At 40.6% G+C, this 17212-nt stretch overlaps 1 protein-coding gene across 8 annotated transcripts in view; it reads right to left on the reverse strand.

The window, feature by feature from the left end:
* SH3D19 (SH3 domain containing 19) overlaps positions 1 to 17212 on the reverse strand; it is an 86360-nt gene that overhangs the window by 18868 nt on the left and 50280 nt on the right. For 6 of the 8 annotated variants that reach the window (XM_055723041.1, XM_055722918.1, XM_055722856.1 and 3 more), the window contains 2 exons: positions 15975 to 16970; positions 3331 to 3438 (listed from right to left, as the gene is read on the reverse strand). In XM_055723041.1, the coding sequence (XP_055579016.1) occupies positions 3331 to 3438; positions 15975 to 16970 (1104 nt within the window). The remainder of the gene's footprint in view (positions 1 to 3330; positions 3439 to 15974; positions 16971 to 17212) is intronic. The other 2 variants (XM_055722979.1, XM_055722801.1) reach the window with 1 other exon arrangement.

Consider the following 17212-nt stretch of genomic DNA (forward strand, 5'->3'; position numbering starts at 1 on the left):
TTTGTGAATGCAACTTCCTTCCTCAAAGCCAGAGCAGCCGATGGGCAGGACCAGTTAAAGGCTAGTGAAGAGAAAAGGGACACGAAGGGACCACTGCCAACTCTGACGTTGACTTCAGGAGTACTTCCCATCCTGCGTACTGGATCTTCACTTTACTCTCAGGACACCAGCAAGTTATCCTAGGGCTTCAGAGTTTCAACTGCAATACTTGTTGATATAATATTAGACTAGCAGAAGGGTTTCTACCCCTGGGAATGTCAAGCTCATTACTGGATACCCTGAAACACCATCACCATCTCTCAGTCACATTTTTAAAGTGGCTCACTTTTTTCAGCTGTCAGCTCCTGGAATATCATTCAGGCTGGAAAACAGCTGAGGGTTATTTCAAGTAACCCTGAAAGATCAGGAGACTTGGATGGAAAAATCTCCAGAAAGGTAAAGGCAAGAAAAGAAACTGTTGCCTGCTACAAAATTCAGGGTGACAGAAAGAAAACAGAGATGGAAGCTCCCTGGTAGTCTTTAAGGAGCTAAGCAAATCTAGGACATGGAAGAGGAAACAGTACAGCTTTTACTAAGGAAGAGTGACCATGTACTCAGTCACAATAAAGAACACAAAAGCCTGCTAATTAGATACCTGCTTTCAACACCTCTGCCATTAAAACCTGGGAAGCACTTGGGCAGGTTTTGCCAACATATTTACCCATCATTTTGTCTTTATATATTGGAACTTTGCCATCTTACAATGTATTTGTATCCCAAGTAAATTAATTTCATACAAAGAACTTCAGACACTAACGTTCTTTGACTTCCAGCCAGTCTTGGATTTATGTAAAAATATGTGTAGACAGCCTGGACATTTACAGACTGATGACAAAACCCAAGGAGATTCTATCAAAACGAAAACTTTCAGTTGCTCATTTCATGAAACGTACTCTCAACAAAGAAACAATGCATAGAAAGGAGAAGTATTGTTTGTTTTTAACACCTCAGTTGCATTATTATGATCTAAAGTGTTTAAAAATTGATCAGTTCAAGAATAAATCCCTTATTCTTAGGAGCCAGCCACAGCTACAGTGTTAGCAGTGGCCAAGCACAGGGGAAAAAACGCTGGCAAAGTTCATCACTCTTCTAAGGTAGTATGATGGATGAAAAGCAAAGCCAACACCTGACAGTAACTGCAAAAGAAATCTCCTCTTATCATACCTTACTGATATATAAAAAGCACAAGAGATTTATTCATTCACACCACTTCAAATCTTGATATATACACGGATGGCCTAGTTTCCTCACTTTCACTCTTTACAGACCAAAATTAAAGGAAATAAAGGAAAAAAAATCCCACCCCAAATCCAAGAACAAGGCGGCAGGTGCTATTTTCAGTGATTTCTAAAAGTAATAACTGAAGTGGAATTTTAAAGCTTCCTTTCTAATTACATCTTGACAAAAATACTAACGGTCAATGAGTGCTTTACTGAAATTGAAGTTCTTAAGCATCCAGCTCTGTTCCCTTTTTGGTAGTACTTGGCAGGGTTCTTTTTGGTTTATTGGAACTTTCCTTTTTGGTTCATGCTGGCTCCTGCCAGAATTAATCTCCCTCCATACCCACGACGGTGAAGGACCGCTTGTACTGAGGTTACGTGTCCCTCTTACCAAGTAAATCCTACTGTATCCATGTTCTACCTTGGCCCAATTGTACTCATTTCTTAACTTTTAACAGCTTACATTTCTGCAGCAGCTCCCACCTGACAAAAAGCTACTCTGCTTTCTTAAAACCTGCTTCTGTTCCTCCACATTCCATTAATCTTGCAGCCACAGCCTCCCATAAAGCAGTCCTTCACACCCTCCTGACAAGTACAGCCGAGTACAGGATGACCAGCAGTCTCCTGCGGAAAGTTCAATTACCACCAGAGAGCAGCAAGGGACCGGTTAGCTACAAGTCTAAAAGAGAATCCAGCTCAGGAGGGGGAAAAAAGAAAAGGAAAAAAACAAATTGTGAGGTCATTTGTTTTGTTTTGAGTGGTTTTATTTTTCTTTTTTAAAATGGAAATTATTATTTCCTTTGTGGAGAAGAATTATGTCTTGGAATCTTAACAGTAGTTCATAAATATATTCTTCCAATGGCAAAAGCCTTTTATTTATGATCAGGTATTAACAGAAAGACTTCTCCTCATAGCTTTATCTTCAGTCTTCTCTGCATTTTTAATCATTTCCACTGCATTTCTCACATACGCAGAGGTAAAGAAAACAGTATTGTAGCACTGGGATGGTGGGGTGTGGGAGAAGGGAGCTCAGGAAATAATGAGAGAAAGTCTTAGGAGAAAAGCCACCTGGACATCTAGTTGCTACAAGTTGGCTCTACACTTACTCAGTGTAGTAAAAAATGATTTTGAAATATGAGTTTTAAGAGGTATCTTGTGACATTTCTTCCTAAGCTTTAAGGATAAAACATAAGGCTAAACAGGAGCAATTATGTACTCCAGCATGCAATGATCAGCACAAAGACCTTGGAGCTCTCTGATTGATGTCTGCGCTGAGATGTTGTCAGTATAATTTGTAAAGCTGTAAAAGACTAGAGGTGGAACGCATTAGGGATATGGCAACTGTCAGAAAACTACAGTCAAGACCTTGACACAAAATTGAACACATCAAGTTTTTGCATCCAAATTCTCACACGCCTTTTTTATTCCCTCCATTGCTACCAAAACAGTATTGCTTAAATGGCCACAGATTTCAAATCTAACAAGAGTCAAGGGAACTTTTTGATGTGAGCTGTGATAACTATGCTTACATCCCAACTAAGCTGTGTTTGAAGCAAAGTTTAATACACTAATGTTGTTCCTTTGACAAGTAGGGGCCTGGCATCCAGGTAGCTTGGGAGCAGCATTAAAATATTCTCAGCTGATGCCGGAACAGAAATCAATTTGATTAAAGGTACAGCTCAGTGATACAGTTTAGTTGATGAGACAAGCTTGCTTCTGCTGAAAGGGTCTCCAGCTCTTCTCTGCCAGCCTCTAGACCTGCTCCCCCACACACCCCCTGTTCACCTCAGATATGTATTAGCACCATAAGGTTTGAGAGACATCAAACTTAGCACAAGGGAGGGAGCCAGAGGAGGTAGCTAGGAGGCAGGGAGAGAGGAACACGACTCCCAGCTGTTTCTCACTCCCACCACAGCCCTTAGGTTGGCTCCTCCATCTTGTCAAACTTACCACAGGATTCCTTTGGCAGCAAGTGTAGCTAGTAAACAGCAACTCCATTAGTAAATAATAAGTCCCAGTTAAAATTCCTTTCTGACAGGGATTTCTCAGACAATTTGGGAGAAGAACTTACATTTCCTGGGTTTAGCTGGGATTCGGATCACAGTGGGTTTCCGGGCTAAAGCTGGTTGAGCTGCTTGTTCCTTTGCAGGTTCACTTTTGGTGACGAACTGAAATGGATCTAAAATGAAAAAAAAAAAAAAATTCCAACACATTTATTTCTTGAACACAAATCTCACCAGGTATTGCTTTCATTATTAATGACATTTATATTTCACACCCAAGGAAGTCATAAAAAAAAGATCTAAATCAGGCTGATGCAAGTAGCATACTCAGCTCTTTGTAAATAACATGTTTCTTCTGTACATCTGCACTCATAGTTGACTTAACATAAACATGCTCCAGATGCCTTCTGGGATTATATAAGCCACTGAACAAGAAGAACTGCATTGCTTAGTAATATGGACCTGAAATCAGGATGGCTTTAGGGAAACGTTTTCAAAGCAGTTGCTCTGATATGCAGACATAGCTGTGAACACATTCACTAAGAAGTTTTAATCAGTACAATCTTTCCAAAGCTAAACAATCAGCACTGCAGCAGACAAAATTCCTACAGAAACAAAACAAAACAAAGCATTTAAATATTACTGATTACAAAATGTTTTCGCTGTAGAACAACTAATTCCCTGGAAGATTCTCCATCATTTTGTTGATTATAAACCTGGTGTCATGGGAGAGACTGATTCAGACCAAGGACTGGGAGTTGTGCCTGAGCTCTGCCCCTGCCCATATCACTCACTCCTCTACAAGTCTGTCCAATCATTCCACCAGTAAGACAGGAGCAATGTTTTCTATGCTTCACAAACTTAAGCACTAGTCTCTTATTAATAGGCACGGGAACATATGCACATGTAGAAGACAGCTGTAAAAATACTTGTACATAAATAAAATCCAAATCAGTAAGTTCTTTCTCAAGTACAGCTTCATGTCAAAGAGCAATACTTCATTTATATCTCTTCTCTGTTGTTAACAACTGCTACCTTTTTCTATGAAGTTACCAAAAACTGCAGTAAAATGGCAAGGCTTAACGGTATCGTAAATGTGTAAAGTAGAAACTGGAGAAGCACTCCAGATAATAAATTCTCCATGACACATACTCATAGCCCCAACAACTGAGTCTTATCTCCTCTGGTGGCCTTTTTAGATGTGTAGCTCAATGAGATGTTATTTATGGACTGTCTGAATCTCAGAGAGGAAGTATGCTGGGCATCTTTTTAAATTCTTTGGGACTTTTTATAAAAACATACCTTTCTCAAAACTACCACCACATTTTCTGACAAAGTTGGAAGCCCTGTGTTTGATAAAACCTTGTCATCAACACTTACAAAAAATGATTTAAAAAAATATGTAATATGAAGTCATCATTTCTTACAGATAATTTTGGATAGTATAGCACAATGCAGTTTATCAAGACACTAGAAATCTGTGTCTGGAATATACATAAGATTTAAGAAAATCCAGAAATACAGTATTTATTTATGAACAACCTCATAAAAAAAACTTCTTAGCATTTTAATTAAAAATTAAATTTTTTAATTTGGCATTTTTAGAGAGAGGGGAAGACGACCAAACACATCAAGCTCTGTTGGTTTTTTTTCAAACCAAAAATAGTCCCGAAGTCATTTCAGAGAGAGAAAACACTGTAATACTGAGCTGCTGAATAGCAGCGTAATGGACTGTCCTGCCACACACACACACAATGGTGGTCACAGCTTCCCCAGCCTCTGTGCTGCTCCTCCTTGCTGGGTGTTTCTGCCTGCAGCTGGCAGCCCCTCTGCCCATGCCCCCAGCTCCCGCTGCCAGTGCACAGCTGTAGCCACAGCAGGGACAACATGCTGCAGTGCAGTGCTGACGCGTGTTCACTGCTGCTCAAATGTCCCCCCCCCACTAGCCCCTTCCCTTGCCTTAAGGCTTTCTTCGTAGTCATATCCATCACGTACGAGTGCCATGGGGGGTTGTGCCATGGTCTCTCTCCAAGGCAAGATAACCTGCCTGCCTACAGGCTCCCCAAAATTCTGCCTGGGTACCTTCATGTCACATTTTAATCATGAATCAAAGCACATCAATTCCTTCTGACAGGCTGCTTGTAAACAGCTTCGAGCATACACCTCAGGTAGAAAAGATCATGAGAGGTCAATGATTTGTCTACAGCTAAAGGTATACAGGCTATAGTCAAAAAAAAGCTCCGTTACCATCTAGACAGAAGATGGCTCCATCACGTTGTGCCCAAAGACACTGGCACATCCAGGAACTAGGCACAGGTAACACACAGTGTTTTAGAAGGTAGGGGTAAAACTTATCGTGCTGTTTAAGTAATGGATTAGCACTCGTCAGCAAAATGTTTAAGTCTCTTCAATGGAAGCTGCATCAGAGCTAGGGTTTTTCTAGAGGACTTGAAAACACAGACCACAAGAAGGGTGCAACATTCTGGCACTACAATCATGACAAGAAACAAAAATCACGGCCTTAAAGCAAGCCTGTAGTTATAATTTTCTTTTATTCCTTTATACCTACGTCTGCTAGCTACAATACTAACATTTGAACTGCATTAAATAAAGATTTACCTACTCTTGCACTGATGTTCAGAGTGACTTTAGTGTGGCTGAAAAAAGAAAACCAGACCTGGGGTTTCTTCTCTCTTTCAGTTATCTGGCAACTCTACAACAGAAATATTTGAGGAGTGACCCTGGCGAGGCAGCAGGGCAGCTGGGCCTCAGAGCTGCACTGGCCCCTTGGGAAGCTGGAGACACAGGGCAAGCAGAAGAAAGGTGAGCAGGGCTAAGTCATGGGCTCCTTGACACAGCAGGACCATAGGGAACACACCAGCACGTGGAGCACCTCTCAAGGTAAGGTTCTGCCAAGGTTAAGGAAGTTCTGCATGAACAATGAGGAAACAGTTTTTCAAAGCCTTCATCTTATAAAAAAATAGACATCGTGAAACCAAGTGGAAATGCTCTAAATATGAAAATAATCACAGATCCGCATTCTTGTAAATTTATGGGTGATTTAAAGCTGTACAAAAATTGCTGTTTGTCAACTATTAATCATTGCTATGTGTAGAAATGGTTTTCTCGACCACTCAACAGTTGGCAAGAAGGTATCTACATCAATAAATCCAAGAAGTAATTTTTAAGTCTGAGAAAAGTAATTTCTAAGGTTGAGAAAACCATTTGATGAACCTTAGTTTTGCACTCATTATCTCATGTTCAATTATACTGTTGTCACCTCATAATTAGTTTAAAACTCATTACCTTGTTTGTGTTATTCCATTCCCCAGAGTTGGGTTTGCAGCAGAAATTGGCTGAGTAAACGACTGTGCTGCTTTGTGCAATGGGACTGACTGCTTTGTGCAGTGGGACTGACAACATATCAAATTTTTATGTTGTTTAACAACAATTGGGCATCATTTGAGCGTAATTCACTGAGGTGTGAAAACAGAATTGTTAATATACTCATTTAAAGCTTCTCAGCTCAAGGAAATTAATCTGCAAGGCATTTTTCATAACACGTATCAACAGACTATCGATTTTTTTTTTATTAAACTTTTATAATGATGCTTAAAGCCTGTGTCTTCCTTAGTCTCACTTTTCTACTGCTTCTGTTTCAACACATGTTATCAACCTTTAACGTGCTTATTCACAGGAAAAACAAACGAAAGCTGTGTATTCAAATACACCATATATCATCTCTTTCTTCTACCAGTTTAGGAGAGACAGATTTTTTCCCTGTCTGATTTACCATCCTTGTTTAAAATAAAAAATTAGGAGGTTACAGAACAACGCTAGGTTTTGCCCATGTGAGCAGGACAGATGGATACCTTTCTGAAATATTTATTGGTAGTCTTTAAGTAAGTGATAGGAAGATGGTAACAGACATCTCAACAGCAATAAGGGTAATCTCCAAACAAATCAGATGTGGAAAGCTAAAAGCACAACCAGTACTATCTGCTGCGAAGATGCTCAGTCCTGCAAGAAGTACTCCCAGTACAGATAAGAACAGTGCAATATGATAGGTGTTGATGCTGACATTACAACACTTGCTACCACAGAAGTATGCAACTGTGTCTACTTTCAAAGTTTGATTAAAAAACCCCTAAATCAGCTGTTACAGGCAAAGCTCACACATTCTCTGCACATAGCACAGTATTGTTATCAGGGTCTTCCAGGCACAGAGAATAAAGCCAAGCCTCATCAACAAATGGTTTTATTAAAACCTAGCCCCATGAAACTACTCTGGTACTTGTGGACACATACTTGGGGGAAGATTTTCAACAACAGGCCCCCACCAGTAATATAGCTGGACATTTCATGGAAACCTGACAGCTAACATCCCAAAGAGGAACGGGGTCCGTGCTGAAACACTGTGAAAGTCTGACGTCAGTTCACTCAGATGTTCTAAATCTCAACCTATTTACAACTATAAATAGACATATTAGACAGGTATCCTACCCAAATTCCAGCATTAGTGATTTTCCAATCTCAGTTTTCCCCAATATTTTTCATCATCAAAATTAACATTTCACCATTCTTAGAAATAGAGTTTTTGACCCAGAGAGAATAATATGGACTACACCACCTTTATCCAAATACGCAATTTGCAGCTCCCTCTGCATGGAAAATTGCCATGATCTGGTCATGACGATGTCTTTTAATAGACCGGGAAATTAAAAAAGAAAAAGGGGGTGGGGGTGGGGAGGGGGAAGAGAGGGAGAATGGGATGCAGGCTCTTTCAGGATGTAATCTGTGCATAACCTGAAAGTAAGCTCAGGGGAAACTCGGGCTTCTCAGCATTCTCCTAACACTCAAATAAAAAGAATACAGTATTCAGGAGTACACTTAGTATGGCTTCAGACTTAAATTGGAGCATAGACAAGCAAATCTGCTATGAAAACATTCTAGGATTTTTCTCCCTGGTCTTCACAGAGTTTTTTTATGACTAGCCCAGTTATTTTGGTAGAGGCTATGAACAGACTGTGTGGTCCTGCTTTATTCAAAGATTTATAGTTTGTCAGGCCAAGGAGATTTGCTTTACCTGATATGGCACATTTAGTCAAACAGGTGCTTGAGCAGGCTGGTGAAAATTTCTTATATGTAACAACCTTTACATATAAGTAGTTTTTCCAATGTTGTTGCCAAAGCATTAATTTTATTTCACCTGCTTATACTGTTCTATCAAAAGCACACAACACTGAAGCAAGCACACAGTAATTTCAGAAAGCTTTATCCTGAGGATTATCCTTCTTCCTGGAAACATTATGTCCAGATGCCAAAACAGAAATCTCAAACTTCTCACACATTAACAAGAATTTTTAAAGAGAGTTGTGCAAAGACTTCAGGACAGGAAGAGGTTATCCAGCAAAATTTACTGCTACTCAGAGCAGAGAAAAGGTAGTGAACTACTTGCATTGGCGTTCAGGCATTGCTCCCTGTTGACTGCTGGCATTTGATGGATCGCCACAAAAAGCAAGGCAACTTAAGGCCAGTGATCACTATTTTTGAGGAATGAGTCCAATCCGAAGAATGCATGTCTACAGGATTCACACGCAGTTTGCAAAAGGAGCCTAGCCACCATATGATGAAAGTGCACACGGTCAAAGAATTATGTAGAGTTTGATATTCCCTGGAAAGTATATTAAAAAAAAAATAATAATCCTAAGAAATGCAACTGAGGATCCAACCTAAATGTATTTGTTGAAAATGTAAGATGTCCTTAACTGAGCAATGAAATATCTCACTCACAATGTTAAAAAGTTGGAAAGCAGCTAAAATAAAATCTGCTACTAGAACAGCAAAATTTCTTGGGCTATTATAACACTTAATGACAATACAAGCATTTATGGGGTGGAAAACTACAGTGCTACATTGTACACAAAGAAAGATATAAATGGACTTTTTCCGAGCTTTCAGCACTTCTCCCCCAGACCGCAGGAATGCCCACACTTGCCATCTGTGTGTATCTAAGAGCACAACTATTTGGTTCATCGCTAGCTTGTCCATACCAGTAAAGGTGATAGTAATTACATTACTTTTGGCAAAAAAAGGAGTGCTTATACCTCCAGCATGAGCTATTATGTGAGAGTTTGGAGGCTATTGTTCCATCATTAATCTATTTTGCCAGTTGAAGTAAGACTAGGGTACTCAGATTGCAAGAACCTTCAGGAGGTGTCTAATCCAACCTCCTGCCCAGAACAGGTCAGCCACAAGGTCATGTTGTTAGAAATTGGTTGCATAACCTGGTCTAACTTCAAAAATTGCATGCCAGAGAGTATTTGAACATACAGTGGGTGACAAAAAAAACCCAAACCCTCAAATTACTCAGGAGATTAAGAAACGCAGCCTCGCCCGTTCTTGCCAGGTAATGAATGCTTGCTTGCTCATTGGCAAGAGATTCAAGTTCCCCAAAACAGGTAAGCTGGAAACCTCCACAGCAGACGAAAGCAGTAGGGGATAGAAAATCTTTTAAATGGAAGTGTGAAGGACAAGGGAATTTATAATGTTTAAAATACCTAGCTATCTCCTTGCAAGAATCTCATATGCTTTTAGCAAAGGAAAAAAAATAGTTTTATTTATAAACACTTCTTTTAAATACGCATTTTGCTGTTGTTGTTTGACAATGTTTCTGATCAAAGGATATCTGCATTTTAAGCATTCTTGTCAAGTAAGCAGATTTAATCATCAGAGAAGACAGTTATTATTAAGAACATTACTACTTGCATGTTACCACTTAATAGTATCTATAGACACGGAACTCAAAAGCAAATTCATCTGCATTTGACAAGCTAAAGGCTCCTCATCTATTATGTAGCTGTAATTTAAAAACCTGATTTGTTTCCTGAAACTAGACATAAAGCCCTCTCCTGTGGCAACAGTGGAGTCACTTGCAAGCTCCTTGAAGGCTCCAATTTATGTTTACTAAGCAAACATCTGTAATGCCTGAAGGGTTAATGGGTGTTTGTTACCACTCCTGTTGGAGATTGCCAGCCTCGTAGCAAAACCAGCTGGACACAGCACAAACCTCTACCTCCACTACTCCACCCCACAGGAGCATGTCTTCAGGTAAATCTGTTTTTGCCAGGGATTAAGCCAAATAGTAGGTTAAAATGGATGAGACAGCTCACTTTTCTGGGGATGATACCTTTGATAGTAAGCAAAAAAGGAGACAGGTGTCTTTAACCACAAGAAGAGTCATCAGAAGTAACATAGCAGAACCCTATGAAAAGCTGCATTATTTTGAAGATACGTCTGGACTAATCTACCAGTTAGAACTATTTCAGTTCTTTTTTTCCTTTTCCTTCCTGAGGAAGCAATTAAAAGCAAGCAGCTGGGCAATATCCCCACAGCAGACAAATTTGGAGTTACTCAAGCAGCAGTTTTCCTGAATTGACTACAATGTGATACAAATTCCACCATTCATGCCACAAGAAGGAACAATACCCACAAATGGGCAGCAGCACTGGTTTGGTTGGGGTTTTTCTCGCCGTACAAGCAGAAATGAAGTTTTGTACGATGTTGAAATAGCTAGCTAGATAGATAAACAGACAGACAGATAAAACAACTAAGAAATGCAGTAGTCATATTACTAGTCATATTACTGTTAGAATTGAATACACTAATATGACAAAGATATCCAAAGAGAGAGCTGACTTCTGCTGGTAAGGTAAGGCTCTCTCTGAACTACTTTTCAAAGTGTTTTGTTTAAATTGAGTTCTGGTATAGTAGGCACAGAGCAATCAGTGAATTACATGCTGTTTTAGAGAGAGGACAGACAAGAAAGAAGAATAACTCCTACAAACGAAAAGGAATAAAAACATTCTAGCAAGATCACCTTCAGGTTTTAATTTAAATGCTGTGCTTTTAAAGGTACTGTTACCATATTTTCTTTGTCCAAAATAGACGTTGCCAGAACATTAAGCAAGCAGGCACACTACATGCTTTAACATAGCAACTAATACAAGCTACGGGTAAAATCATGGATCTTCTGAAGCCATGGAATTTACACTCTGTTCAACTTGCACTAGGATTTCATTTCCAAGCCTTTGTAAAAGTGGATTAGTGACAAGAGAGCTCACCTGACAGATTACTGAAACTTTTAACTTTCATGAACTGCACAAATCCCTTTTTTGAGCTATAAGAAAAGTGTAAAAATACCCTAGATGATCCAAAAGATCACAACTGTTATCAAAGCATTAACATCTCAAGATTTAGAGTCCCAAACAGGTGCCTTCACATTCTCAATAACTGACTTGAACACAAGGAATTTCATTAGGATACAAATGGCTTTGAACATTATCTCTAGCCAGCCTCTGAGTCCAAAATTATGGCACTTAAAACTGGCATCGATTTTGGCTGCTGATGAAAGAAGCAGCCCTACACACCTGTCATTCCTGACTTCTTTCTGGCACTTCCCTTGGGCCACCATCAGAGACAGAAGCTGGGCGCAAGGTTTTGCCACAGTTCACCTCTGAATCTCAGAGCTGTTGAGCTTCCAAAGCACCCACAGACTTCAACTGGGAGAGTGGATGCTGAAAGCTCTGAAAGGGATCTCGGTACCCAGCCTCTATTTGCACCAGAACAGCTTCCCCTCTCCATACAGGTCAAAGATAAAATTATTAATGTTTGGACAGGGGCAAGTTGACTCTACTAACAGCTGTGCCGTTGGAGATGCTGTCAAATGCTGATGAAACCCATGGGATTGCCTGAGGTAAACTTGAAAGAAAATCATCCAGCTAGCTTTGTAGTTAAAACTACCAGTTAAACACTGACAGTTAAACTGGTGAAACCATAAACTGCTTTGTTGCCAATGCTGTTGATCTTTGCTCATAAATAGTATTAAAATACTTTTCATTACTGTGGTGATGCCAGCCTTCTGTTAGAGGAAGCTGATGTCTTACATCAGTCAAGTAAACGGCTGTGGAGACTGAATTTGTTTTGCCTGGTCCACCTTTTGCTATATGGTCACTCCAACTTCTGTGCCCCCCTCCTCATCTGACTGCTTTACCTTCTTACTTTCCATCAGGTGTTAGCAGCAGCAGTGAACGATCAGTCCAGTTCTATTTACATTAGTCTAAGTACCAGATGGGGTTGTGCTGTATCAGAAAAAAACCCTAAGTTTTGTGAATGCTGTAATCTGTAACCCTGCTCTTTGAAACTAAGCACCAACAGCTTGTTTCTCAAACAGCACTGCATAAAAGCCTTCCTCCTTTCCTAGGGTTGCCATAACAACAAACAGAGTGCTGTCATTTTGCTAAATAAGGACAATGACAAATACGTAAGAAACGCAAAGGTCTGGGGAACTGGGAGCAAGATTAGACCTTCTCTTCTTGACTTTACAAAACATTTTACTGTGGATTCATCTTGCAAATCCTAAGCTGTTCCTATGGGAACATGAGAAATAGCTAGTGTTAGTGCCTCGTGTTGCCTCATTTTTCAGAAGGCCAGCATTCTTGTGGATGCTTTGTCAAGACATAGCACAACATTAGCAATCAAGAGTAGAGAATATTATCTTGAGCTCACAAATGCCTGTAAAAATTTGGAATGAATCCTAATTTTACAGTGTAATAAAGTGATAATGCTGTCAGACATTCCTCTCTTTAGTAGGTAAGAAAGGGCTGCAGCAAAGATGCCATTTTATTGAGTGAATAAAATCATGGACAGGTGACTCAAGTTGTCAGGAAACTATTCTCTGAATAATTCTTCTGTTAACCATGAGAATGTAAAGTATTCTTAATTACACCAAGAATGACACCTAGGACACCAAGCAGAAAGATGAAGACTGACATTCCTACTACATCACAAAAGCTGTTTTTTCAGGTGATTTTCATTTGAGCTCACCCAACTCCTGATTTAACAAAAGAATTAATGTTATTTAATTTTTCTGGTTGGGCAAAAGGCAGTCTTTTAGTGTATATAGCTAAAACATAATTTTCTTTTTTACGCACTTTCAAAATGTAAGTATTCTCTTTTCTTGCCTGCTGCTTAGAACAGTTACATTTTCCCCTCTGCTTCTTGCATACATTAATATAATAAAATGGCTGAAACTATGAAAGTTTTACCCTATGGAAAACAAGAGTCATCCCTCGCACTTCTAAAACTATCACATGCACAGCGCCTGTCCACAACCCCTGTCTCCAGACACAATGATCATGACTCTGTTCCCAGCTAGACACTATCAGTGATATACTTCCTTGACATAAGTACGAAACACTTCTCCAGTCACCCTGTAACCCTTCCTCCTTCCAGGCTTGGTACAGCTTCTGCAGTGTTCCTGGAATCTCTCAGTCCAAAAAAAAAAAAACAAAACCCACCCCAAAAAACCCACTTGTATCCATGTTGACCTAATCACCTCTCCTGCAGGACCTTCTTTTGCCTTATTTCACTGGTTTCATAAACTTCCCTGAGGTCTGTACGCCCATACATATCAATCTTAACAGTTCAGGGACTGAAGGGACTTCTGACATCTGCCTTGGGGTTTTTATGCCAATACAGAGCAGAAACAGTAGCAAACCAGAACTTCATCTAACAATAGAATCTACAAATGGTGAAGAAATCACATTTTTGAACGATCATTAATAGCAATTTACTGTGACAACTACACAGTATCTATGCTGCTCATTTCAGAAAGCTGAGATGTTTAATGACAAGTGAGGTGTGGTGGGTTGACCCTGGCTGGATGCCAGGTGCCCACCAAAGCTGTTCTATCACTCCCCTCCTCAGCTGGACAGGGGAGAGAAAAATATAACACAAGGCTCGTGGGTCAAGATAAGGGCAGGGAGAGATCCCTCAGCAATTACTGTCACGGACAAGAGACTGACTTGGGGAAAAATTAATTTAATTTATTACCAATCAAATCAGAATAAAGTAATGAGAAATAAAACCAAATCTTAAAAACACCTTTCCCCCACCCTTCCCTTCTTGCCGGGCTTAACTTCACTCCTGATTTTCTCTATCTCCTCCCTGCAACGGGCACAGGGGAATGGGGGTTGCAGTCAGTTCATGGCACGCTCTCTCTGCTGCTCCTTCCTCCTCAGCAGGAGAACTCCTCATGCTCTTCCCCTGCTCCAGAGTGTGGTCCCTCCTACAGGAGACAGTTCTCCACAAACTTCTGCAATATGACTCCTTCCCACAAACTACAGTTCTTCACGAACTGCTCCCACATGGGTCCCTCCCACAGGATGCAGCCCTCCAGGAACAGACTGCTCCACAGTAGGTCTGGTGGGAGCTCCTCTGTCCGTGGGGCCACAGGCCCTGCCAGGGGCTTGCTGTAGCACAGACTTCCCCCAGGAGGTCACAGCCTCCTTCAGGCACCCACCTGCTCTGGCGTGGGTTCCTCCACGGGCTGTAGGGTGGGGATCTGCTCCACCATTAACCTCCACGGGCTGCAGGGTGGGGATCTGCTCCACCATTAACCTCCACGGGCTGCAGGGGCACAGCCTGCCTCACCGTGGGCTTCACCATGAGCTGCAGGGGAATGTTTGCCCTGGCACCTGGAGCACCTCCTTTCCTTCCTTCTTCTGACCTTAGTGTCTGCAGTTGTTCTTCTCGCATATTATCCCTCCTCTCTTTGGCTGCAATCGGTTTCACGCAGCAACTTTTTCCCCTTAAATATGTTATCACAGAGGTGCTACCACTGTTGCTGATGGGATCCACCTTGGCCAGCGGTGGGTCCATTTTGGAGCTGGCTGGCATTGGCACCATCAGACATGGGGGAAGCTTCTAGCAGCTTCTCACAGAGCCAACCCTGTAGCCCGTCCCCCCCCCCCCAGCAAAACCTTGCCCCATAAACTCAATACATGAGGTTAAAAAAAAGATTAAAAAATCATAGCTAGTCCCTTAAACAAGCATTTTGTATGATACACCATCTGTTTTAAAGCAGAACTCGACCTGGATTACAACGGGACTGCTAAGCTAAATCAGGACATTCTTGAACATTAGGAGGGAAAAACCTATTGCTATAAAATTTAATGACAGCCCAACACTCAGCTGTGTCTTAAACTACCAAAAAAACCATTAAAAAAATTCTACCCCAAGCACTTAATGGAATCAAACAAGGTTTATGAAAGGGATGTAGTGGTGGTAGTAATAAATCTGTACATATGTAATAACTGTTTTCACTTATTAGAAAAAATTGAATTTGCGTAACAAGCATAGAGTCGCATGACAAGACAAGACAAAGCTAGGAAAAAGAAAATAAGTAGGCACTGGTGAGACAAGCAGAGTATCCCAGTATGTTTGATCACAATTTTCCCTAGATGCCACAAATCTTGCTGCTTCTCTAGATGATTAGGTTTCCACTACAGAACTTCAGGCACTCAAATAAATTAGTCAGATTAGATGGCGAGAAGTCAGATGTTCCAAATTCCCCAGAGAGAACTGTGATACATTCTGGAAGTGATATCTAGTGTACATCAACAAATCTTTTATCATTATTTTAGTAATCATGTAATAAATCCAGCAGGCAAGTTATGAGATTTATATAGCCCTGAAGCCTCCCGAGTCTCGAAATTCAAGTAATTTCATAGTGATGTTGACATAATATAAACCCAAGAATTTCATATATACACATAAACCCCATCAAGACAGGCAGACATAACCCACACAGACTCATACACCTGCAAAGAGTAATGAACCACAGTGACAGTTTGAAAAAATTTCTTCTTACCTGCTGCTGCTTCAGAACTGATGTTATTTGTAGCTACACAAGCTGGACTTAGGGGCAAAACATCATCATCAAAACTGATCAGGTCTTCTTCCACATCTAGTTTATTTTGCAAAGTAGGTGCTGAGGAGTTGGCTGCAGGTGACGATTCCCCCAGAGACTTGAAAACTTTCTCTTGGCCAGATATGGAAGCCCGTGGGGGAGCAGCAATCGGTCTTAGTGAGGCCAAAGGAAGTGCAGGATTTTCTGCATAAAATGACTTCTTAGGAACAAGAGGCCTTGGAGCAGGAACAGGAAATTTCTTCTGTCCATCGCTGTTCTCTGCAACTGATCCACTCCTTGCATCAAGAAAATCACTACTACTACTTTTAACAAGGCCAGGTTTTGGCTTCTTTGGCAGTTCGGGTTTGGTTGTAACACTGCTCCCAACTACTTCAGGTTGAGGCTGCAGTTCCTTGGAAGGTGTCGATTTGCTTTCTGTCCATGCATCCCAGTCTCCTGAAATTCTGCTTACTCCTGGCTTTGGAGCAACTACTGGCTTCTTTGCAGTAACAGGTCTTGGGGCAAATGAACGAGGAGCAATTTCTGGCTTTTTTGATAATCCTGAGGTATCATTAGTTCCTTGGGATTCAAAAACTTTGATCCTTGAAACAATACTATTTTGGCTCTTTTCTGTACTCATGCTGTCCATCACCAAGTGATTGTCCAGTAAGCTATCATCTAAGAGAGGTGACTCCTGAACTGGAGGTTGCTGCCTTTTTGTGGTAGGCTGGTTCACTTCTTCTCCATCGTCTATCTTACTTTCAGTATTTTTGACCACAGGTCTGAGATTGCTTCTCGATCTTGGCTTTGGCACAGGACATATCACAGCATTGGGATTTTCTTGGCACCTCTGACCTTCAGAAATTTCAAAGACTATTAAGGGATTCTCATTTTCTGAAGGAGACCTATTCAAGAGAGATGCAGAAGGCCTAGGAGGTTTAAGAGGACTCTGCACTGCTAAGAGAAAAGGAAAAGGTTTTAGTTATCTATTCCACAACTCTTTATTTATGTTATTTTTTGTAAGCAATCAGGATGGTAAAAATTATGTTTTCACTCATAACTTACTGCTGCTTGTGAAACCATAGATCTCTTTTTAAAAAGATGAATGAAAAATATATGAACTATAGGAAGAAGCTGAAGATTGCTGAAATGCACGGTTGTCTACACATTGTGAGTTCAAAACTGCTTGTTAGCTTAAA

This window comes from Falco cherrug, chromosome 1 (genome assembly GCF_023634085.1).
Source record: "Falco cherrug isolate bFalChe1 chromosome 1, bFalChe1.pri, whole genome shotgun sequence".
Lineage (NCBI taxonomy): Eukaryota > Metazoa > Chordata > Aves > Falconiformes > Falconidae > Falco > Falco cherrug.